The sequence below is a fragment of the Tiliqua scincoides genome, chromosome 2 (assembly GCF_035046505.1).
Source record: "Tiliqua scincoides isolate rTilSci1 chromosome 2, rTilSci1.hap2, whole genome shotgun sequence".
NCBI classification, from domain to species: domain Eukaryota; kingdom Metazoa; phylum Chordata; class Lepidosauria; order Squamata; family Scincidae; genus Tiliqua; species Tiliqua scincoides.
Window position 1 is genome coordinate 103,204,234 of NC_089822.1, and position 23,869 is coordinate 103,228,102.

At 47.7% G+C, this 23,869-nt stretch overlaps 2 protein-coding genes and 1 pseudogene across 2 annotated transcripts in view; 2 read left to right on the plus strand and 1 right to left on the minus strand.

Annotated features, from left to right (window-relative positions):
- The window catches only part of CLSTN3 (calsyntenin 3), a 33,038-nt gene extending 25,448 nt beyond the window's left edge, over window positions 1-7,590 (plus strand). Inside the window, exons 15-18 of the mRNA XM_066614265.1 lie at window positions 3,550-3,695; window positions 3,809-3,944; window positions 6,263-6,480; window positions 6,579-7,590. Of these exons, the coding sequence (XP_066470362.1) occupies window positions 3,550-3,695; window positions 3,809-3,944; window positions 6,263-6,480; window positions 6,579-6,752 (674 nt within the window). The 3' untranslated portion in view covers window positions 6,753-7,590. The remainder of the gene's footprint in view (window positions 1-3,549; window positions 3,696-3,808; window positions 3,945-6,262; window positions 6,481-6,578) is intronic.
- Window positions 7,591-9,115: 1,525 nt separating this feature from the next.
- Window positions 9,116-22,690, minus strand: LOC136639770 (solute carrier family 25 member 33-like). Its single transcript, XM_066614264.1, has 7 exons — window positions 22,511-22,690; window positions 13,862-14,038; window positions 13,627-13,704; window positions 12,803-12,903; window positions 11,636-11,702; window positions 10,472-10,755; window positions 9,116-10,335 (listed from the first exon to the last, which is right to left on the minus strand). Exons 1-7 carry the CDS (start codon window positions 22,549-22,551, stop codon window positions 10,139-10,141), a joined length of 945 nt encoding a protein of 314 aa, XP_066470361.1. The 5' UTR covers window positions 22,552-22,690; the 3' UTR covers window positions 9,116-10,138.
- LOC136643017 (5S ribosomal RNA) lies at window positions 22,306-22,422 on the plus strand (annotated as a pseudogene).
- Window positions 22,691-23,869: the final 1,179 nt, after the last annotated feature.

The window sequence follows — 23,869 nt, forward strand, 5'->3', positions numbered from 1 at the left end:
AAACTATTGGTACTATCAAGTCCTGCTTACTTCACTGAAGGCTTTCATTTCCTCACAGTCATATTGAGGTAGTGTCAAAGGCTCCCATAGTTCTCCGCTCATAATTTTTGTTCCGCTAGCTCAACCATTTTCAACTAGTGTGCCATGAATGGTCCACAGGTGTACTGCAGGCGTTTGGGAGGAGGGTCATTTATTAATAGGGCCATTGGGGGATGTGAACCCCACCAACAGCATGGTGCACCTTGTCAGTGGTCAAAAAAACTGATGGTGTGCCTTGACAATTTTAGTACCTTGTCAGTGTGCTGTCAGATGAAAAAGGTTGGAGATTACTGCTCTAGCTTCACTTCCTGAAGAGTTCCCAGTGTTCAAAGATTCCCGTCCCTTGTTCATCGCTGCCCTTTATGCCTGCATCTCCCCCATCACATGTTCTCTGGGCATCTCTCAACCTTCCTTCCTTGATCCCATCGAAATTTAGATTGTAAATGCTTCTGGGCATGGAATCATTTTTTGCATGTGACTTTGTAAAGCACCACGTACCTGACATAAGAACAGCCCCACTGGATCAGGCCATAGGCCCATCTAGTCCAGCTTCCTGTATCTCACAGCAGCCCACCAAATGCCCCAGGGAGCACACCAGATAACAAGATACCTCATCCTGGTGCTCTCCCTTGCATCTGGCATTCTGACATAACCCATTTCTAAAATCAGGAGGTTGCGCATACACATCATGGCTTGTACCCCTTAATGGATTTTTCCTCCAGAAACTTGTCCAATCCCCTTTTAAAGGTGTCCAGGCTAGACACCATCACCACATCCTGTGGCAAGGAGTTCCACAGACCAACCACACGCTGAGTAAAGAAATATTTTCTTTTGTCTGTTCTAACTCTCCCAACACTCAATTTGAGTGGATGTCCCCTGGTTCTGGTGTTATGTGAGAGTGTAAAGAGCATCTCCCTATCCACTCTGTCCATCCCCTGCATAATTTTGTATGTCTCAATCATGTCCCTCAGGCGTCTCTTTTCAAGGCTGAAGAGGCCCAAACGCCGTAGCCTTTCCTCATAAGGAAGGTGCCCCAGCCCTGTAATCATCTTAGTCGCTCTCTTTTGCACCTTTTCCATTTCCACTATGTCTTTTTTGAGATGTGGTGACCGGAACTGGACACAATACTCCAGGTGTGGCCTTACCATAGATTTGTACAACGGCATTATAATATTAGCCATTTTGTTCTCAATACCCTTCCGAATGATCCCAAGCATAGAATTGGCCTTCTTCACTGCGGCCGCACATTGGGTCGACACTTTCATCGACCTGTCCACCACCACCCCAAGATCTCTCTCCTGATCTGTCACAGACAGCTCACAACCCATCAGCCTATATCTAAAGTTTTGATTTTTTTGCCCCAATGTGCATGACTTTACACTTATTGACATTGAAGCGCATCTGCCATTTTACTGCCCATTCTGCCAGTCTGGAGAGATCCTTCTGGAGCTCCTCACAATCACTTCTGGTCTTCACCACTCAGAAAAGTTTGGTGTCGTCTGCAAACTTTCAACCTCACTGCTCACCCATGTCTCCAGGTCATTTATGAAGAGGTTGAAAAGCACCGGTCCCAGGACAGATCCTTGTAGCACACCGCTTTTCACCTCTCTCCATTGTGAAAATTGCCCATTGACACCCACTCTCTGCTTCCTGGCCTCCAACCAGTTCTCAATCCACGAGAGGACCTGTCCTCTAATTCCCTGACTGTGGAGTTTTTTCAGTAGCCTTTGGTGAGGGACCGTGTCAAACGCCTTCTGAAAGTCCAGATAGATAATGTCCACGGGTTCTCCCACATCCACATGCCTGTTGACCTTTTCAAAGAATTCTATAAGGTTCGTGAGGCAAGACTTACCCTTACAGAAGCCATGCTGATTCTCCCTCAGCAAGGCCTGTTCGTCTATGTGTTTTGAGATCCTATCTTTGATGAGGCATTCCACCATCTTACCCGGTATGGATGTTAGGCTGACCGGCCTATAGTTTCCCGGGTCCCCCCTCTTTCCCTTTTTAAAGATAGGCGTGACATTTGCTATCCTCCAATCTTCTGGTACCGTGGCCGTTTTGTGGGACAAGTTGCATACCTTAGTCAAGAGATCTGCAACTTCATTCTTCAATTCCTTAATAACTCTTGGGTGGATGCCATCAGGGCCCCGTGACTTATTGATCTTTAATTTATCAATGAGGTCTGAAACATCTTCTCTTTTAACCTCTATCTGACTTAACTCCTCGGTCAGGAGGGGCCGTTTGGGCAGTAGTATCTGCCTGAGGTCTTCTGCCGTGAAGACAGATGCAAAGAACTCATTTAATTTCTCTGCCATCTCTAAGTCTCCTTTTATCTCCCCTTTCCCTCCCTCACCATCCAGAGGGCCAACCGCTTCTCTGGCGGGTTTTCCTGCTTCTAACATATTTGAAGAAGCTTTTATTATTCCCCTTAATGTTGCTGGCCATGCGTTCCTCATAGTCTCGCTTGGCCTCCGGTATCACCTTCTTACATTTCTTTTGCCACAATTTATGTTCCTTTTTATTCTCCTCATTAGGGCAAGACTTCCATTTACGGAAGGAAGCTTCCTTGCCCTTCACAGCCTCTCTAACTTGGCTGGTTAGCCATGCGGGCACTCTCCTGGATTTAGTGGATCCCTTCTTTCTTTGCAGTATACACCTCTGCTGGGCCTCTATTACTGTTGTTTTAAGCAGCCTCCATGCACTCTGGAGAGATTGGACTCTTTTTACCTTCCCTTTTAACCTCCTTTTAACCAGCCTCCTCATTTGAGGGAAGTCCGCCTGTCGGAAGTCAAGGGTTTTTGTTAGAGATTTGCCTGGTATTCTTCCCCCAACATGCAAGTCAAAACGGATAGAAGCATGATCACTGTTCCCCGACGCTTAATTATGGCATTTATGAATATTAATAAGTCATGTTAATATTATGTTAATATTATTGTTAAATGCATAACAATGCTGCAGCAGCTGCAGCAGCAGTGAGAACAATCATAATCAGATGTGTCCTTTTAGCACATTCAGTTGCTTGTCTGTGAGGCATGCTGCTTCTTTGCTAGTTGTCATGTCACGTAAGGAAAATGGATGGCCAGCTGCCCCGAGTATAGAAACACACGGAATGGGGAGTGGGCAATTTGGAGAAGCTGCAGAGCTTTTGTGCTTTTTACTTCTCCCACCAGTTTTTCCACGTCCACTCCCCCACCCCAAGCTATTTCCAATCATGGGATTCCAGATGCTTGTTTGTGAACTTAATGCGTATATGGAACCTGCAGGGACAAAAGTAGGTGATGGGGGGGGGGGGTGGATTGAAAAATGAATGAGAAGGGCAGGAGTAAACACCCCTTCCCTCTTCTCTACTCTGTATGGTGCCATCTCCAGAAATTGGCCACTGGGCCTTTGTTCCATGATTTTGCATGTAAACTATAGGTAGCCCCTCAATTTGTCTCCCAATATCCAGATGTGGGTCAACCAACCTGCCACTTTTTGTTCCTAGCCTTGATGTTTTCTTTTGAACGGCAGGTGTGGAGAGCATCGCTGTCTATGAGGAAATCCTTCGCCAGGTCTCCTATTGCATCCGCCATGGCGCTGCCCTTTATGAGAGGAAATTTCGCCTTTCTTGCACTGAGATGAATGGGCGGTACTCCAGCAATGAATTTACTGTGGAGGTACACCTGTCAGAGCAGAGAGTGTGACATTCACATTTAGTGTGAAAAGCTGAGGAAAATGGGCCAGGTGGAAATCCAGCGGTCTGAGCTCAACACGCATATTCCTCTTCCAGGTGAACGTCCTGCATAACATGAACCGAGCCGCGCATCCCAACCATATTATGAGTTCCCAGCAGTTCATGCATCGAGGCCATCACCTGCCGCCTGAACTCTCTGGGCACAGCCTGGCAAACGTCCACCGTAACTACAGTATGTACTGATGGAAATGCTATGCTCAGATTATGAAAGGGTCATGAGGGAAGAGGGTAAGGTAGCATAAGGCCGAGAGAAGTAGCTTGAGGGGAACCACGAATGGATCTCCTGACTCATTTTTCTTTACTTTGAAACAGCCATGGGCATGGGGACTGCCGATTTGATTGTGGAAGCAGAACGGGGGGGGGGGGGGAGAGGAGGGGTGTTTAACCCTTCCCTTGCTGGGCCTGCACCATTTTCCCAATTCAAATTGTGATTCTGGAAGCTGCCATTAGTCCCTCTGGGGGGAAAAGTACAGGCACTATATATATTGTGTGTGTCCCCCCAGTGGGTCTAACAGCACTTTGGGGAGAGTTGATCTGGTTCAGGGAAGTGGCACGGGGAAAGAATTAAATGGCCTTCCCCCAGTGCTGCTTCCCCAGTTTAGCAGCTCCCCAAGGGCTGCTTGGAAATAAAGGAAGCTCTGTTGGGTGTTCCAATCACAGGAGGTGCACTCTCTCTCCCCCCTCCCCCCACATTTACTTTAGGCAGCAGCTGAAAATTTATTTGTTGTCGGAAAGCCTTTCCTGAATATGTTTGATTACATTAATTGTTGTGGGTGTTTTGCTCCTTGGCGTCCCTGCCGCTTTCTGTCTGTGTTGTCTTTTATTGTTTAATTTTATTTTTTCAATTGTATTTGTAATTGTTGTGTTAGTGGCTTTGGGTCTCTTGAGAAACTTTAAATTTTTAAACATAAAATAAATGTTCAGGAATGAGCTCGGGGGGGGGGGAATATTTCTGCAAGCTTACAGTGGATGTTAACTGCAGACAATGTTGACTGGTGCTTGTGCTTGGGATAGCACCAAGAAATCTCTTTCCCAAGTCCCCAGACCAGTTTTGTGGTGTTGTTGTTTTTTTGTATTTGCTAAAGTGACATATGAACAAAAACCAGCAACACACCAATAAGGTTGCCTGGTTGGCAACCTTCAGTCTCGAAAGACTATGGTAGAAGCCTACAGCACCCAGTATTCCCAGGAGGTCTCCCATCCAAGTACTAACCAGGCCTGACCTTGCTTAGCTTCCGAGATCAGACAAGATTGGGCATGTGCAGGTTGCTGTCTAAAACATGCTAAATGGAACAAGCTTTAAGGCTAAACCAGTGTTTGATTCATTGGGCAGTACAGGTGGGGCCTCGGTATCCACGGGTGGTCCATTCTTGGGCCCCCTGCTGATATGGAATTTTGCGGATACCCAAATCCATGATATTTGCCCCATTAACCCCTCTGAAGGGCTTTTTGAAGCCTAGAGAGGCAGGGCACATCCACCCACCGGCCCAGAGAGGCCAAAAAAAAACCCACTTCCGGTTTCCTTAGGGAACCTGGAAGTGATTTTTTTTTTTTTTGGCCTTTTTAAGGCATTCTAAGGCCCGGGGAAGCCTCTGGAAGGTCCCCTTTGGAGGGCTCAGGTGGAGCCGAATCTGGTTCAGGATGGGTCCAGGGGACCCATGTTGAGCCAGATCTGTGGCTGTATAATCTGCAGATAAATAGGCTCCACCTGTACATCTCTCTTTCAAACTGTGTCACTGAAGGGAAGCAAACTGAGTCACTGAGGGCAACACTGGTTCAGGGAGGACTGAGTTCTCCTTTGATGGCACACCTAACTTCATTCTATGCTAGATACATTTTTTTTTTTAACAAAAAGAGTTTTCATTTGCCTCCTAAATGCAATCTGTGAAACAGGCAGGCAGACTTCCTTAGGAAGGTTAAAGTACTGTTTTTGCTTGCCAGGCCTAAACATCATTGCATAGGGAGCTGAGAAGGCAACTTCAGCAGTACGTGAAGCTTCAGCAGGCTATGAACTTGTGACATGGCCCATGAAAACACTCAGTCCTGAGCACTTGCCTTCCTGGAGCAACTAACAGGTGGAAATGTGAAGGCAACAGCCTCGCTTCACCATTTGTCCCTCAGAAACTAATAGGAATGGGTGGGCTGCTGTGCGATTAGGGGAGCCTTTAACCTGCTCGAACAGGCTCATCTTCTTTTCAGAAGCAGATGGCTTCTGAACTTGGATAACCACCTAGTTATCCATCTAGCCTTCGAAAGAACAGTCCTCCATAAAGTTGACCTACTTCTTTTCAAAAATCTAAGCTTCTGGGCATCTCTCCATCTTGGGGCTTAGAAGGAGAGTAGGGGTAGGGCAGTGGAGGTGCCTCCTCTGAAGTGTGGTAGATTCATCATGAGGCAAATGGGTTGCCCCCTCAAACATGCCAGTCCTGAGTTAGTGGTCCCAAAATACAGAACAGACCAAGTTCATGTTCTCCCTTCTCTTTTCTGCAGTGGTCCCCAGTGCCGCCACCATAATTATTGTGGTGTGCGTAGGCTTCCTGGCACTGATGGTGATCCTGGGTGTCCTACGTATCCACTCCTTGCACCGGCGGGGTGTCGGGCATGAAGGCACAGGGGAGTCAGCTGGCAGCCAAGGAAGTTCCCGGGCCAAGGAGAGCGAAATGTTCTGGGATGACTCTGCTCTCACCATCATCGTCAACCCCATGGAGGTGAGTGGGGTAGGATAGGAAGACACCATGGAGGGCAAGGGGGGGTTCAGATTTGCTCATATTCATCCCACCCGCTATCTTCTCTATCCCCTCAACAGTCCTACCAGAGCTGCCAGGAGCGGGCAGCAGAGAGTGCCGAGTCTAAAGCCAGAGAGGCAGCTGAAGAGGAAGATGAGGACAGCAGTGACTCTGAATCGCCAGACACCCCAGGCAGTGATGCCACCAATGAGCAGCACATTGTGGGCAAGCATGATACCCCGTGCCACTACTAGAGGCATGCGATGGATGTGGGAGAAGTGGAATGCCAACGAGAGGGGGGAGGGGGTCTGGCTTGTGTTTAGTATTTGGGGCTAGGGCTTGCTCCCACACTTTTTTTTCCTTCCTACTCCCCACCTTGCTTCCCTCCTGCTTTCTCCAGACCTCTAGTTTGCACAGTGAAGGCTGGCCCAAGACACGTTGGTGCATAAACGTGGGAGAACCAAGTGGCCCCTTCCACTAGTTACATCCAGGGGGACATTCTTCTGGCCAAGCCTCACTGAAATTAATGGGAGCTGCACAAGACCACCGCTGTGGGTCCTATGGGTCAGATGTGTCTATTTTGCTCCCCTCCGTGATGCCCAAAATCCAGCCTGAGGCAGTTGCCTCACCTTTCCTCACAGCAGCCTGCCTTTGCCTACAGTCTTTGGGTAGCAGCACTTAGGGGGGAGCCCTTTACTTTTTCCACATCCATGACTCCTCCCAATTTGCCTGCTTGGGCTTGTGGGGCAGGGCCCCCTGACTTTGTTCTCCAACCTGCTATTCCCATCCCACCAGAGAAGTGGGAGTGGCATGCTGTGCAGCATACAAAAAACTCGGGAGGGGAGCTGGGGGGGAGACCTAAATGGGGCACTGCAGAGGCCCCGAGATACTATATATATATATATTGTATATTTTTTCAATGTTGTTGTTTGAGGTTTCTTCTTGTTTTCTTGTATGACGCAAAAAAACAAAAAACCTGCAGCTTGTGTCGCTTTGTAAAATTGTCGATAATATTAAGTAACACATGGAGGTAAAGTGATGTGATGAAGGCAATGGAACAGATTTTAAAATAAAAAGGATTAAAAATGTGAAGCCTGGAATGCTGAAAATTTCCCCCCGCAGGGACAATAGCTTCATTTATTCAATGGTTTCCTCTTTGGCTGGCTCAGCAAAAGCAGAGAGGAAAGAGGTTTCAAGTGGAGGCTGGAAATCTGTTTCTCTCTGGATTTGAGAGTTTGATCTCAAGCCAACAAGATTCTGCATGTCGTGGCTTCAGAAGAGCCACTAACTAGGGGCAGAGGTGTGAGGCTGGAAAGTAGCTGCAATTCTAGATGAGGACTAGGCAACCACTGAGCGAAGCATTCACTGGATGTCCAAAGTCAGCACACTATCACAGAAGAGTAGGCTGGAATGTTGCTCCAGAATCAGTCTGAGGGCTGAAGTAGTCCTGCAGGAAGTTCTATGTCCCAGCCCCACCTCCTTGCAGGAGAGCTGTTGTCAATCAGAGGAGTCATGGTCTGTTCTGGAGGTGTGCACTCCAGGGGACCTGTGATGCCCCCTACTCCTTTGGGCTAGCATGGTTGGTCAGCATCCTCTGCCAGCTGAAGAAGTTTCTGGGGAGAAGTCATCCATGTCTGACAAAAAAGCCATCTGCTGGCTAGTAGGAGACAGAAGCATCACAGCCCCTTGATGTTCTTCCACATTCTCATAAGTGGGAATTATTTGCAGAGGGATTGCCCCTTGCCAAGATAGTCCAAGGTCTCCTATATTCTCAGTGACAAAAGATTCTTCTATTGGTGTAGAAGTGCTTTGTTTTGAAACCAGGGCCCACAACTCTTCTGAAAGATGAACAATCAACAGAAAAGTTATAGAGGGGCACCCAGGGGTGTGGCTAGGGGGCAGGGGTAACATTGCCCCAGGTACCATGCTTTGAGGGGGTACCTTAGAAGCCTCCAGCCAGAAGCCTGAAAACCAGAAGTGACTTCTCAGAGACCTCTAGGATGTTGTATGGGGGGGGGGGGTGTTAAAATTTTTTGTGTCCCCAGGTGTCAAATGCCTTAGCTATGCCATAACAGGCACCAACCCTAGTAGTTACAGGGGATAGTTACAGTGGCAGTTTCATACACTAAGCTCAGTGAGGAGTGGCTACCACACTGTTGTCCATACCAGCATGTATCACCAATCAAAACATTTTACAAGCAGAGGTAAGAGAAATCATGGGGGGGGGGGGGATTGCAGTTCATCCATGCAGTATATCACTACACATTACCACGTGAATCAGCTGCTTGATGGATATAATTTCAAAAGGTTTGTGTGTGGTGTCCATTTGGGGAGAGGCAAGGCTGGCCCAAGATATCTACTGCCTATGGTGGAAAATCCAAATTGTGCTGTCCCATTCACTAGCTTTGGGCACAAACCACTAGGAAACTCTGCCAGCCCACAGAAATGAACAGGAATTGCATCAGAGCACTACTGTTCATTTCAACTGACTGCCTTGGTGGCTCTTTTTGGATATGGTTCCTTCACCCCCAGCTTCCTAGGACTATGGTTACTTCCTAGGCCTTGGTCCTAGGCCACAACAAATGCGTCTGAAGAAAGAGCAACTGCTCAGCACCAGTTTTAGCAACAAAATATGAACTTTTTATTAACTTAAACCAGCATTTCTGCATACATGAAACTGTGTTGCAACATTATTCCTCTAACAAATGGAACTGCACTTGAAGACATACTGGATTCCAGGTTTCTCTCTGCACCAGACTGCAGCCTGCCTCCCTCACCCTTAGAAGAGATCCCATACCAGTGGTCTATCAGCTCCTACTCTTTTGCCTGATCATTTACCCACCTGCTTGGAGAGGAGGTGCAACAACAAACACATAAATAACGAAACAGAAACAAGTATAAAAGTGGCCCACATGAAGGCATCTCTCTGCAACAAAGAGTATCATTTCTCTTCCTGTGCTCAACTCCGTCTTGTTGCCTTGTGGGCCTCCACAAGCAGGGAAAAGGAGGCAAACAGGAATTGGGAGGTACAGATGTCCTGCCAGATTTCAGGAGATGGCTAGTTGCCTGCCACGAGATCACACAGAGGCCAGCATCAAAGGAGAGGAAGAGAACACCTCGATGGCCTCCTAGGACAATAAGGTTCTGATCTCGGAGTGATGCTGGTGTTGGTGAGCTCTATTTGAAGACTGATGTTTCTAAATGACCCTGTTCCCAGAAGTAGGTCCCCTTGCTTTTCCTTGCAAACTTGGTATCTTTTCAGCCAACTGCCCAGTCTGGCTGAGGCCCCAGAAGAAACAGAGCATAATGTGCAGCTTTCTCTGCACGGACCAGCACATTGGAGCATGGCCAGCCAGTGTCACTAGAAAGATGGTTTGCCTGTCAGCTCAAAGTTCTAGTAACTTCTTTAAGTAGGGATTTCTGTCTTGCTACTTCTGCTTGGTTGGCTGGCTTTTTATCAATCCATCTTGCATTTGAAAGGATTCTGCTGTTACCAAGCCTCAAGAACAGACTGGCTAATATATTGGCTACTGGCCTTCAGATCTTTCCTGTGGCGGCCGATGCCCAACCATGAAATGGGAAAATGTGTTCCCCCGAGTGCTTTTGGCAATCTCAGTCAATCATCAGGAAGGGGAAGGTGTCACATTTTTGTTGCTAAATGAATAATCAGTTCATAGGTGACCATAACAATTGCTGCATTGGGGATCTGGCGAAACATCTGCGCTAGCAGCCCACGGTAAAGAGCCAAGGGACCTTCTTCTCTGACCACAAGCTGCAGCGTTTGCACAAAGGAGCGGTAACGGCAGCCTTCCTCTCGAAGCCGCGTCCGGATGACCTCTGCAGAGAACAGAAAGAAAAGAAGACGGGGATGAGCAGATTTAACTTTCCAAAAACTGGTTGGCAGGTTGCTCCCAGTTCCACTGGTCCTTGCTAGATGGACCTGGAGGAGAGCATGGAACTCAGAGCAGCTCACCGTGTGGGTAGGCAATGCAGGAAGCACACGTTTTGGAGACGGCGGCTGCTGCCATCAGCCCCAAAAAGTCCTGGCTCTTGGGTGAAAAGAGAAGGCCCGGAGCCAAGAATGGCTGATGCTCCCTGAGCCGTTGCTTCAGCGCCTCATAGATAACAAAATGGATGATGGTTTCAGAGACGCCAGCGTAAGAGGCTGTAATCCCACGGTAGAAGCCTCGCAGGCCCTCGGTGCGGTAAACACGCATGGCACATTGTAAGGCACTGCTGTGCCGCTCACTTTTGGCCCTGCCGAGAAAACAAAGAAGGAATCACTTAGGAATAGCCCTGCCTAGCTCGATCAATAACCATCACTGTGTGCACTCTGCAATACAAGTTGGCCCTCGGTATCTGCAGAGGATCCATTCCCAGACCCTGCGCAGATAATGGAACCAGTGGGTCAGGGCCATACAAGACCTCTGGAGGCAACCAGAACCGCCTTCCAGTCATGTGCAGAGGTGTTTTGACGCCTGGAGAGGTAGTGCACCGCAGAAAGCCTCTTAGAGGTGTTCTGAGGCCTGAAGAGGCTGTACGCAGCCTTTCCAGGCCTCAGAAAGCCTCCTGAACACAACTGGAGGGTGCTTATGGTCATGCCCAAGAAGTCAGAAGAGGCCCTCCAGTGTAGGTCTGGCACCTGCACTGCAGGTGCCAAACCTGTGGATGAAAAGGCTCCACCAGTATAATCAAAACTGTATGCCAAGATAACTTGAATTCTGCACCCAAGAAACTGAATTCTGCAATCTAAGCCATATAATTATGCAACTTTATACAAAGTTTATACAAAGTGTTCTCATTCTGTTTACTTTAATTCTGCTAGCATTCAGGATGAGCAGGATGCAGTACTATGCACTCAAACTCCACCCTTTAACAATAGGACTTTTCATTCAGTGTTTGGCTTTTGAGAGCCTACATACATTGGCGATACACTGTCTTTGCAACTTTAAAGAAGGGAGGGAAGGAAGCAAAGGTTGAGCTTCTTAGCAGTCTACGGTTGTGGGGAATTGCACCAGACACACAGCTTGCTAATAACTGTCCTTCCACGTATGCTGGTTTCCCACAATGCCTGGAAACGAATGATGACACTCTACAGCCCTGATGTCTCAAAACAGTGGTACTCTGCTTTCCTTACCTGGCTTCCAGTTGCATTCTGGTCTTCACCAGCCATATGGGGTTAGTCAAAGAGGCAGAAGTGACCCCTGTGGAAAAGAAGAAGAGGAGGAGGAGCCGTCAGAGGGACACACATGAAACTTCGTGGTTTGCAGAGGACACTTAATAATTCAGGGACCCATTTTGTGGTTCTCTGAGGCACTATTCAAATGCTTTTATAATTTCAGCAGGAGAAAAGCACTGGTGTAATTCTCCCATGGCTTTCACTGAAACCTCAAAGCACTTAATTCAAAATGTTGAACTGTGTCCACAGAGTCTACTTTTAGCTTTCCCTTTCCCCTCATTGAGAACCTCAATCACTCATCATCTCTAACTTTGTCCTCATTTTTGACACTTAAACCAGAAAGGAGGAAGTTATGATTGACTTCAATTTTATCTTCATGGGGGGGGGGGGTGTGTGTGCGGTGTGTATAAACTTGTCCATCAGGGTGCCCAAACCTTGGCCCGCGGGCCATTTGTAGCCCTCGGGGACCTCCATTCTGGCCCTTGGGGAGCCCCCAGTCTCCAATGAGCCTCTGGCCCTCCAGAGACTTGCTAGAGCCCGCACTGGCCCGATGCAACTACTCTCAGTGTGAGAGCTGACTAACCTTTCATGTGAGCTGAGGGCTCCCTCTGCTGCTTGCCATTTCACGTCTGTGAAGCAACAGCAGCAGCAAAGGAAAGGCCAGCCTTGCTTCACGCAAGGTCTTTTACAGGCCTTGAGCTATCGCGAGACCTTCATTCATTCATATAAGTTCCATCTCTAATATATTCATTTATGTAAATTTATTCAAATTTTAAATGTACAATCAATTCTTTTTCTCCTGACCCCCATCACAGTGTCAGAGAGATGATGTGGCCTCTCCTGCCACAAAATTCAGACACCCCTGATCTATATTAATGGTCATATGTGAAGATCATACACATGTACATTTCACTGTTTCTTATACACACACTAGAACCCTGCTATGAGCTGCAGATTCTAAACACATTTAAATCCTCATTACTGATAGAGTAGATGGGTGCCCATACTTATGCTCTTATAACTCCTGCATATTTATATCTTGCCTTTTCTCTCCAAGGCTCAACATATAACACATGAAGTCACCCAAAGGCACCTTAATATTTTAGTACAGAGTACAGTAGTTACCTGCACAGGCTGCTGAAAGCATGTGAACTTTCTTGGATTCTGGCACAAACACTGTGTTGAGTTTCTCCTTAGCCTGAGAATATGCAGCAAAATAAATGGCCCTAGAAGAGGGGCAAAATTGGGATTACATTTAAACTATTCATCTTGCAGAAAGCAACAAATCTGTCTCAAAAAGCAAAGATAAGCCTTAATGTGCCTTTCTTGTCCAGATTTATCATAATTTTTTTTAAATTTTACATGAGTTTTTCCAAAAAAGGCTCAAGGGAGCTTATAAAAATTATTAAAACAGCAAAAAATAATAATGACAATAATAAATCAAAGGAGCAGTGACAAATGAGAACTAAAGCAAATAAAAAAGGAAGGCTAGTTAGCATTATCGTGCATCAGGGCTTAAAATGATTCTCACTTGAACCAGTTAATTAAGGTGTAAGGTGAATACATTGACATTCGCCTTACAGGTGTCTCTGCTTTTTGTTCTGCATTAAGAATGATCCGGTGCTTGCATAAAAATTACAAGAGAGGTTCAAGGGCTATTTAAACCTTGGCATGGAAAAGCAGGCCATTTAAACCTTGGCATGAAAAAAAACAAAACCTGGCTCAAATATCTTGTGCAGCTCTTATTATTTGGCCAGCAGGGGTCAGCATAATCCAGAAGGTCACGGGTGCCCACTGTTCACCATTTCCTTCTCCACAGGTTGTTCCAGCATCTGGGAGGCCCCCTGCATCCTTTGAGCATCCTAGCGCTGATTTCAGTGAGGCATCCTGTAACAGTTCTGCTTGGGGAATCAGCAATGGGAATCTGTTCAGAGACTAGCTGATTTTACCTGGAAGGAGCAACTCCAATAAGATTAGGCCCCAGGCCTCGGAAGAGGGAACGGATTCCTTCCTTCTCTAAAATGGTTCTGCAAAAACAGAGAATGAATAAGTGGGTCTGCCTGCTCCCTCCCTCTGGCTGAAGGAGGAGCCACGGCCACAGATGGTGATGTGAAGGGGGCCCACCCATAGGCGCTAAGGATCTCTCCCACCTCCGCCATCCAAGCTGCAGCTACCCCTGCTCACCTAAGCAGCTCAAGCACACCCACAGAGGAAAAGCCTGGTCGAATGAGTGCCCCATTCAGCCCCTGCAATTGTACTACAGGTAGGCAGAATGGCCTCAGAGCCAATGAGGAGGATTGCAGGCGGGTCTTCACAACCTCCAATGGGCAGGTCAGGATGGCCCCTGCTGTACCACCAAATCTGTGGAGGGAGGGAGAGAGAGAGAGAGAAGGGAAATGCAAAGTTAGGGTTTATTTAGTCAGTCAAATTATCCTCAGGTTGTTATCCAGAGATAAGAACACTTGTCTCCATGATCAAGTCACTTCCATGCTGTTCCAAAGGTTTGTCTTTACATTGCCCAAACATCTAAGACAACATCCAGACCCTTGGTGGAGCAAAGCGCCATTGGTGGAAGAGAATTCTGCTTGGGCAAGGGCACCCTTTGGGAGTGCAGCCCTCCTTCAATGCACAGAAGGAGCTTTGGTGAATGGTAAGTCTGGATACTGCCTATAAAGCACAAGATGTGGTGAACAGGTATTTGAAACACATGAAACACACAGCTATCTTTGTCAGAGAACCAGACTGGGTGAGGGTCCCAATTTGGAGATAACCATTGGCCTTCAGACACATCCATCCCCCGCTGATGACTTTGAATCACTCAGAGGATGCTGGCTTTCCCAGTGGAACCGGACATTTCACCCACCATGGACATTGAAATGCTATTTTTTTTTTAGCTGACAGATTTCTGCTGATTGGATTTGCTATGCTACTCTTTCTTTGAGATGGAGGAAAGGGGAGGGGAGTAAAAGAGTCCAATTCTTACCAGAGATTGCTGCCCTAACTAATGTCAACTCCCGCTTCCCTCTTAGGACAAATAAAAAGGTTATCACAGGATGGCCTATCATGTAAAGAAGGATTGGTAATGATGTCCCAACTGACCTGGGGCAGCAGCTCTTGCCACCCCATGTCTCCTCCCCACTTTCTCTCTGCAGCGCAGCACCAGATGGGTGTGCGTCACACTCACACACCCCTCAGGACTGGCAATTGATTAACATGCTGACGTCTGGACTCCGGTGTGTTCTGGACAGAGCTGGCTGACATTCTCAAACCCAGCATGTGCGTGGGGGAGGGCAGAGAACCAAACGTCATTGACTTTGAATACTTGGGTTGCCCAATACGATTGGCAAATCTTCCCACGATGCCTCAGCAAAACAGCACAGGGGGTTGTCTTTGCAGCCCAGACAGCGTCCTTTGGTCCTACCACCAAACCAGAGCTCTCTAGCTCACCCAATGTTCTCAACCTCCTGTGGTGATAGCCAAGCGCACACCCTGTGCACCTGGATCTCCCAAGCACTCTCAGGTTCCTCAAAGGAAGACTGAGGTAAATCATGACACCCTGTCCAGGTTGTTGTTGCCCTATCCCAGCCTAGCCTGGGGGGGGGGAGTAGATCTGCTGCCCCAAAAGAGCAGTTTTATCTCTCCTGCTTGGAGTTAACAGTTTAACCCAGACCTCTCCCAGCACTGAAGCTGATTTAAGAATGAGAAGAGGAGCCAACTGACCAGGCTAGCCAGCCTGGAGTTATTTGTCCAACAGTCGGTCCTATTAAAATGCACCACCTCTCAAACCATGCACCCTTCTTATAGGGAACTGAGATTCAACATTTCCCATTTGTTAATCCAAAGCTGAGAAACCTTTGCTCAGCCCCCCCCCCCAAGTCCTCCCCTAAATGACAGTCATGTGGATGAACTTGACCCAATAGACAGGTGTGAGCAAAATTCAGTGAAATGCCAGTGGATCTTTTCTGGACCATTTTTGTACTGGGATCAGGTGTCAGCTACATTTACTGTTGCCAGTACACATTCCAGGTCAGTCTTTCTAGGGGGCGTACAGGCTACAGAGATCATCATAGTGGAGATAGTGGAGTCATAGTGGAGGTGCACATATTGCTGAAGCCACCTGGCATTTTAACACAGACAGGGGTCTTATTAAAAGGGCGAAGGAGCCCCCACACCCACACTTCCCCAGGAAAACATGCTTCTCTCCACTAGTTCTTTGCCACGGACATTGCTGAGATTCTGGCAGTTAAGAAAGATATTGCTATGCCTGGAAAAAAAACCAGGCCACTATCTTCCAAATATTTTAAGGCAAAATAATTTAAGTCTGATAACTGGATGGGAATGATATGCAGATTACTTCTCATTCTGGCTAAGAGATTGCAGATACCTAATGTGTCTAATACAGTGGTTCTCATTCCTTTAGCACTGGGACCCACTTTTTAGAAGGAGAATCCGTCAGGACCCACTGGAAATGATGTCATGACCGGAAGTAACATCATCAAGCAGGACAATTTTTTAACAATCCTAGGCTGCGATCCTACCCACACTTACCCAGGAGTAAGTCCCATTGACTATCATTGTTAAAAACATCTTCATAGCAGACTGTTAAAAGGTCTGTGACATTTCCCCAAATGCAGTCACTTACCAGGGTCACATCAAGTCTAATATATTGAAAATACAATACTGAAATGAATGGGGACTCACCTGAAATGGGCTCGCGACCCACCTAGTGGGTCCCAACCCACAGTTTGAGAAACACTGTTTTAATACAATACAGTGGTTGAAAATGTGTCCATTTTCAACAACTGTGCCACAGCACACTGGTGTGCCATGAATGCTCCCCAGGTGTGCCGTGGGAATTTGGGAGAGGGTCATTTATTAGTAGTGCCATTGGGGATGTGAGCCCTTCTCATTGGCAGCACAGTGTGTCTTGTCAGTTGTCAAAAAATGGATGGTGTGCCTTGACCATTTTAGTGCCTTGCCAGTGTGCCATGAGATGAAAAGGGCTGAAAATAACTGATCTAATAGGTTAAAGATTGGCTAAGCTCCCCCCTTCCCCACTGTATTTGGGACTTCTGTATGCCACAGAATCTTCATGAGTGTTCATTTAGTAGTGAGAGAATGGTGGCCAGGCATGGAGTAGTGTAAACTAGCGTAGCAATTGTGTGGGAAGTAAAGGTCAATGTGACTGGAGGAATAATCTCATATGGAGCTGAGCTTAGGGGATGCTATGTTTTAGGTAGATGGAGGCTAAGAGGGCAGGAAATCCAAAGAGGGGATGGAAAGATTCTCACTGAGGATACAGGGAGGGGCAGAATAGGTTGTTGCAAGGGAGGCCAAAGACCAAGGGGGCCTGAGGGATAGTGAGGCCAAAGTGTGAGAGTAGGATGGGAAAATCCTCATACAAGAGCCAGTAACTGGAGGGCTTGTATTTTCTTGGTAGCAAAGGGTAAAGAAAGAACATAAAATAGCTTTATTTCATGTACTGACCTTGCAAACAACCAGCCAAATTTTGGGCTGCAGACTTTTAGCCATATTATTTCTATAATCCATTCTCTAAGACTGCAATCCTACACACACCTAACTGGAAATGTCCCACTGAATCTAATGGGACTTACAGCATTTTTGAGTACACACACATCAATTGTTCTGCAACACTTTTGTGCCGGCCACCTCCATGAATAGAGGTCCGACACAGGAGACCAAAGGTCCTTTGGCTCTTCAAAACTAGTCGGTGCATCTGGCCAAAGGCTCAAGTCTTGCATAACCCACTGCAAGAGCCAGAAAATTTTGCCTAGGCAAACAGATTCCACTGAGCAGGTGGACACCATTGATCATGCCTGTGGTTGTAATGAGAGACAGCAGCTAAAAACTTGAGCCGTTGCTTTTTGTTTCCCGCCTGTGTACCCTAACAGACATGCAGGATAATGGCCCCAGCTCCAAGGAAGCCGCACAGGGAAATGAATGCACAAGTACAGCAACATTCATTTGTCAGAGTAACAGCTTAGCATCAAAAGCCTAAAGATCTTAACTCTATACCATTCCAATTGGGTTGCATTTTCTCTCTTAGTACACGCTGGAAAAACTGAAGTTGAGAAAAAGATCAGCAACTACCACCTCCTAGTGGCTGCTTTGTAACACTGCTCTTTTGTTTTTGCCTTAGCTTAGATTAAGATACATTTTCCAGGGTGCGCATGTGCTGCTTTTCAGTGCCATCAGTCTTCACACAGTGGCAGGTTCTGCAGTAGACTGGACGTAGACTGTGGCAAGTCCAAAAGGTAGCTCCAAGCTAGAGTTGGCAACCTTCAGTCTCGGAAGACTATGGTATCGCGCTCTGGATGGTGGTTCTGGCACAGCGTAATCTAAGCAACAGAGAAAGCAGATTCAAGCCCTGAGGGAAAAGTAAAGGGGAATAGGCTGGCACAACTTAAATTTGCAGCAATTTAACCAGGATGGGGTGATATAGGTGCACTTGCCCTGGCCCCAACCTGACGAATGGCTCCAAACGGATAACAAAATGGATAACAACCAATGTAATGACAGTTATTAAAACAGCATTAAATTATGGACTGCTACCTTTCAGCTTGCAACAAACATGCTTACAAGAATGTAGATGAAAAGTCAGATATCGGATTGTGCCGAGGCTTAGTGAGGGCAGCTGGTCAGGCAGAGAACGGCCACACTGCAGCTCCTCAGCACAGGGTAAGGAGACAATCAGAAAACAATAACACTGGACTATGCCAGCAGGTAGATTGTTTTGCAGAACATATTAGCAGAAGCATTTGGTCTCAGGCAGGAAGACAAATTACAACATGCATATGAGAATGGTCTGCAGGTGTGCCAAAGGAATTTGGGGGAGTGTCATTTATTAGTAGGGCCACTGTGGAATATGAGCCCCAGACCAGTAGCATGGCGTGTTTTGCCACTTGTCAAAAAACTGATGGTGTGCCTTGACAATTTTAGGTTGCAAATTGCTGCATTAAGCCTAATGCTGGGCAGGTTCTACTTCAGACTGCAAGTGGAGACTCACGTGACTGAATGCTCCTCTCTACAAAAAATAAAAAACTCTACTCAGAAAACTACATATCCAGGACAAGTTCTAAGCTTGCATTTGCTTGTTTTCTACATGCAGGAATTTTTATTTTTAAGGGAGGAGCACATAATTGTGTGAGCCCTCCTCAAGAGGCCCTGAGGCAAGATTGTCCAGAAAGAGGTTTGCCACCTGCTGCGATGAAGACAAGGCCTGAGGCCCCAAAAGGGAAAAAGAGCTCAGTTCCTAACCCTGTCTGCTTACCAACCATCACCAGCTTTCTTTTATATCAAAGCAGAGGAACCACAAAGCAGTAAAACACATAGGCACCTGTTCCTTCTTTCAGAGGGGATATTTACTGCAAGAAGCTGAAATATCCTCATAGATGGACTTTCCTTATCCAACCCCAATCCCCCTCTGCTCCTCAACTCCTGCATTATTTAGACTGAAGATGGTGGAAAACTCCATCAGGCTGTTCACTGCTTTCATTCATGCCTGGCTTCTGGTCAGCTCACAGACGGAAACTAATCCACTTGCCTTTTGCAAGCGAGGGCCCCTCCGTCCTCACAAGGGATTGCATGCATGTGCAGTGAGGGTGAGCCTGGAATAGCAAAAGGAGCACTACTACAGGTCAGACAGGAAAAGCTATGAGCAGCTGGAGGGGATTTGGAAGGCTGGGCCAGGAATATCAGCCATGAACTTTCCAGCAGCTGTCCTTCTGAAGGACGACCACATTGAGGTGTTGGCTCAGTGATTTTTCTACCACTATGCTGTGGCACACTGGTGTGCCGTGGATGGTCTGCAGGTGTGCCCTGGGAATTTGGGGAGGGTCATTTATTAGTAGGGCAACTGAGGGAGTTGAGCCCCCTACCAGCAGCATGCTATGCCTTGTCAATGGTCCAAAAACTAATGGTGTGCCTTGACAATTTTAGCACCTTGTCAGTGTGCTGTGAAAATCGCTGTATTGGCTACATGCAGTCAGAGGGCTGAAGGGACTCCCACAGAAGAGGGAAAGGAGTAATCCATTCACTCCAAAGCCCTCTTCAGATGTTTTCTGTAATTGTGGACACTAGAAAGCTGCAGCCCCAATGCCAGCATGCTCCCCCTTCCACTCCCAGGGATGGAAAATCCATACAGGTTGAGATACTGGAGCCCCCTCTGAAGTGGGCCCAGCTGCCTCGGTTTTCCAATCCTCTGTGTTGCCTCATGGAGGTTTGTTGAGAATGTCTCCAAAGACAGTGCTTGTGTGGATATGTGGACCCTGCAGCGACCTTTCTTGGGGGTTTCACCCCCTTGCCAGAGTGTACACTGATGGACTGTGTTTGAATTGTAGCTTTACAGATCCACCGCAAGATTACACATGGGCTGGTTTGGACAATACTCTTATCGTCCAGCCAGCAGAATGCAATGAAGAACTTGTGCACATGACAGTCACTTCACTTCTTTGGAGTACTCTCCTGAATCGTGGGCGGGGGGGGGGGTATGTCAAAATTGCTCCTCTACACATGCTGAAAATCCTAGCACAAAACACATCTGATATATACTGATAAAGGAACATGTTTCAAATTCTCCAAGAAAGAGAGCGGGAAGGGCTGGGCCAAGTGCACATGGTGTTCTTTGGACATTGAGGGTATCATCCCAACCAGCTCTATGAAGTTTTAATTATCAATTGACTAATTGCAGATTGACTAATCTGTATACATGGATTGAGGAGCGCAACAGTGGACAAAGGAAGAGGAACTGCACTCAGATAATCAGGTGGACTGTATGTAAGTCACTGTATGTAATGCTTAAGTCACAACAAGGCTGGGAAGCATTGGGGAAACTCCACCAGGGTGGCATCAGGGGCTGGCCAGGTCAGGAACTGGATGGGGGCCCACGTAGCCAGCTCAACACCTGAACCAGCTATTTTCAACCAGTGTGCTGAGGCACACTGGTGTGCCTGCCAATGCTCTGCACATGCACCATGGAAGTTTGGGGGAGGGCCATTTATTAGTAGGGCTATTGGGGGGGTGAGCCCCCCACCGGCAGCACGGTGTACCTTGTCAATTGTCCAAAAATTAAAGGTGTGCCTTGAAAATTTTAGGACCTTGTCAATTTGCTGTGGGACAAAAAAAAGATTGAAAATCGCCAACCTGAATGGTCAATATCACTGGTAGTGCCCCCAAAGCACCATCAGGGGGCAGGAAGGGGTGCACTGAAGCCAGCCAAGTGCAGGGGTCTGTCTCAGAGACACCAGCAACCTGACTCTGGCCCTAGCAGTGGCAGCAGCTGTACCAGCAGCTTCTCCTTGTCTAGCCTCCAAGGGAGCACTTCCCCCATTCACCCAGCAATGGGCTGCTGCTAGGAGGAGGGCTGCACTGGAGGGGGGACTGTGTGGGGATGAGCCATGGCTATGATTTCAGCACTGTCCCAGCCCCAAGCTCCACTTTCTGGTTTAGCAATTTCTTTAAAGCATCATATGTCGTGTCATTTAGCCAGAAGATACATCAGCCAAATTGGATTGCCTGATTCAACAGCCTTAAGAATGGTCACTTCTGACATGCACCTATGGGGCGCGCCTGGTCTTCCAGGGTGGCCCTGGTCCAAGCGTCCCTGCTTTCGGAAGACAGACAAGGAGCAGAGCATGCTCAGTGACAGTGCCCATTTTGAAGAACGCCTTGCCTAATACCACACTCATTGGCCTTATTAAGAAAGTTGGTCAGGACTTGTGAATGCAGGTGAGAGGTCAGATATGAAACATATATATGTGTCATACATGACACATAAACAAACCGTAAGTCATGCCCTCTCTTGAATCACCTCTACAGCAGTAGCTAATCCTCTGTGCTTTGTTCACACGAATACAGCCTAAGAAAAGCAGAGGCAAGATCTCACAAACACACTGAGAGTGAGGAGAGTTACCAACAGGAAGTAGACCAAAAGCTCCAAATCTTTAGGAGGCCTTTGCGTGCGGTTTGGTGGAAGAGCTGCTCAAATAAAAACAGGAGTGCTAGACACAGGCCACAACAGTATTTTTCAAACCCTCTCACTGTCAGTGCCCAGACAACCCAAATTCTGGGCCTAGGAAAGCCAAACTTATCGGAAAAAACAGCTTTCCCACATACAACAGATGTGCTCATGGGTCATTTCAAACAGTTATACAAATAGGCCAGTTTCTGTAGAAATTGGGAGGGGAATTAGGCTATAATCCTATTCCCACTTTCCTGGGAGTAAGCCCCATTGACTATTAATGGGACTGACTTCAGAGTAGACGTGCATAGGATTGGGTTTCTAGGGCCCAATCCTATCCAATTTTCCAGCTCTGGTGCAACCCTGCCAACAAGACATGTGCTGCATCCTGCGGTAGGAAGGCAGTCATGGAGGCCTCCTCCAGGTAAGGGGATGCTTGATCCCTTTCCTTGGGGCTACATTGTGCCTGCACCAGCACTGGAAAGTTGCTTAGGATCGGGCCCTTAGAAACCAAGCAAAGGAGCAAGAGAACTAAGAAGTGCCATTACTGTCCAAGGGAAAAGGAACATCTAATGCACATGCCATAATTTGGGCAGTATCCCACCAAACCCCCCCCCCCATAAAGTACCACTATATTTAGGCGGCTATTGACAGCAACTGTTACCCTGCACATGCCCGATCTCGTCTGATCTTGGAAGCTAAGCAGGGTCAGGCCTGGTTAGTACTTGGATGGGAGACCGCCCGGGAATACCGGGTGCTGCAGGCTTATACCATAGTCTTTCGAGACTGAAGGTTGCCAACCACGCTCCTGCACCAGTCTTTGCCCGCTACCCACCACGCACGCACTCACTCACCCTCCCGCCACGAGGTGCAGCGCTGTGCTTCCGCTAGGCATGCCTGGGTGCTGGCTCGGGGCTTTCCCGGGCTGCGGCAGGGCTTCCTGCACCGCTTCTCCTTCTGCCACCGACGAGATCGGAGGCGATTCCCCGGGGCGGCTCCGGCTGGGACTCCACTCGCGCAGCAAAGGGTGCAAGGCCGGGAATTTCTGGGTGCGTCAGCGAAAGGGGTGGAGGCAGCGCCTGCAGGACCGCCTCCTACTTACTCCCAAGCAGCGGAAGGGCGTCCCCTTTGCTCTCTCCGCATGCAGAGGGCCTCTCCGTGGGGCTGCTGGTCACCAGCAACCTTCCTTCTCCCCTCCCATCGGATTCGACCCTCAGTTTTACAAAGCTCTCCCCAGCCTTGCCCATGATGCACTCTGGTCCAAGTCTGCTTGAAAAGTCCCAGTTTATTGGTGCTTAGTGGCGAGGATTCCCCACTAAAAGGAAATGCCTTCTCTCTCTCTCTTGGGGGTTAGTTTCAGGCCAGGGCTCCTAAGAGCATAAGAAGAGCCCCACTGACCCATCTAGTCCAGCTTCCTGCATCCCACCGTGGCCCAGCAGATGCCTCTGGGGGCTCACAAGACCATGAGAGATGTGCATCCTGGTGCCCTCCCTTGCATCAGGCATTCTGAGTTCGCCTACTTCTAAAATCAGGAGGTTGCACGTGCACATCATGGCTTGTAACTTGGACTTTTCCTCCAGAAATCTGTCCAGTCCCCTTTTAAAGGTCTCTAGGCCAGATGCCATCACCACATTCTGTGGCAGGCAGTTCCACAGACTAACTAAACCCTGAATAAAGAAATATTTTCTTTTGTCTGTCCTTATTCTCCTGTCTTGTAATAACCTGTCTTATTGTCCTGTCTTGATGGACATTTCCTCCAGAAATCTGTCCAATTCCCTTTGAAAGGCATCTAGGCCAGATGCCAGCACCACATCCTGTGACAAGGGGTTCCACAGGCTTATTGCACACTGTTAAAGAAATGTTTTCTTTTGTCTGTTTTAACTCTCCTGGCACTCAGTTTTAGTGGATGTCCCCCCCCCCCCGGGTGCGAGAGGGAAAAGAACATCCCTGTATGCACTCTATCCATCCCCCTGCATATTTTTGTACATCTCAGTCATGTCCCCCCTCAGGCTCAGTACTAGCACCAGCAGAACTCAGATCTGGAAAGATATAAAGGGAAAAAAGAATAAGGTTGGAAGTTCCTCTGAGAAAATTCCTCTGAGGAAGTTCTTCCGAGAGCCAGGGTGGTGTAGTGGTTTGGGAGGTGGACTTAGACCTGGATGATCCAGGTTCAAATCCCCCCTCAGTGACCTTGGGCCAGTCACTTTCTCTCA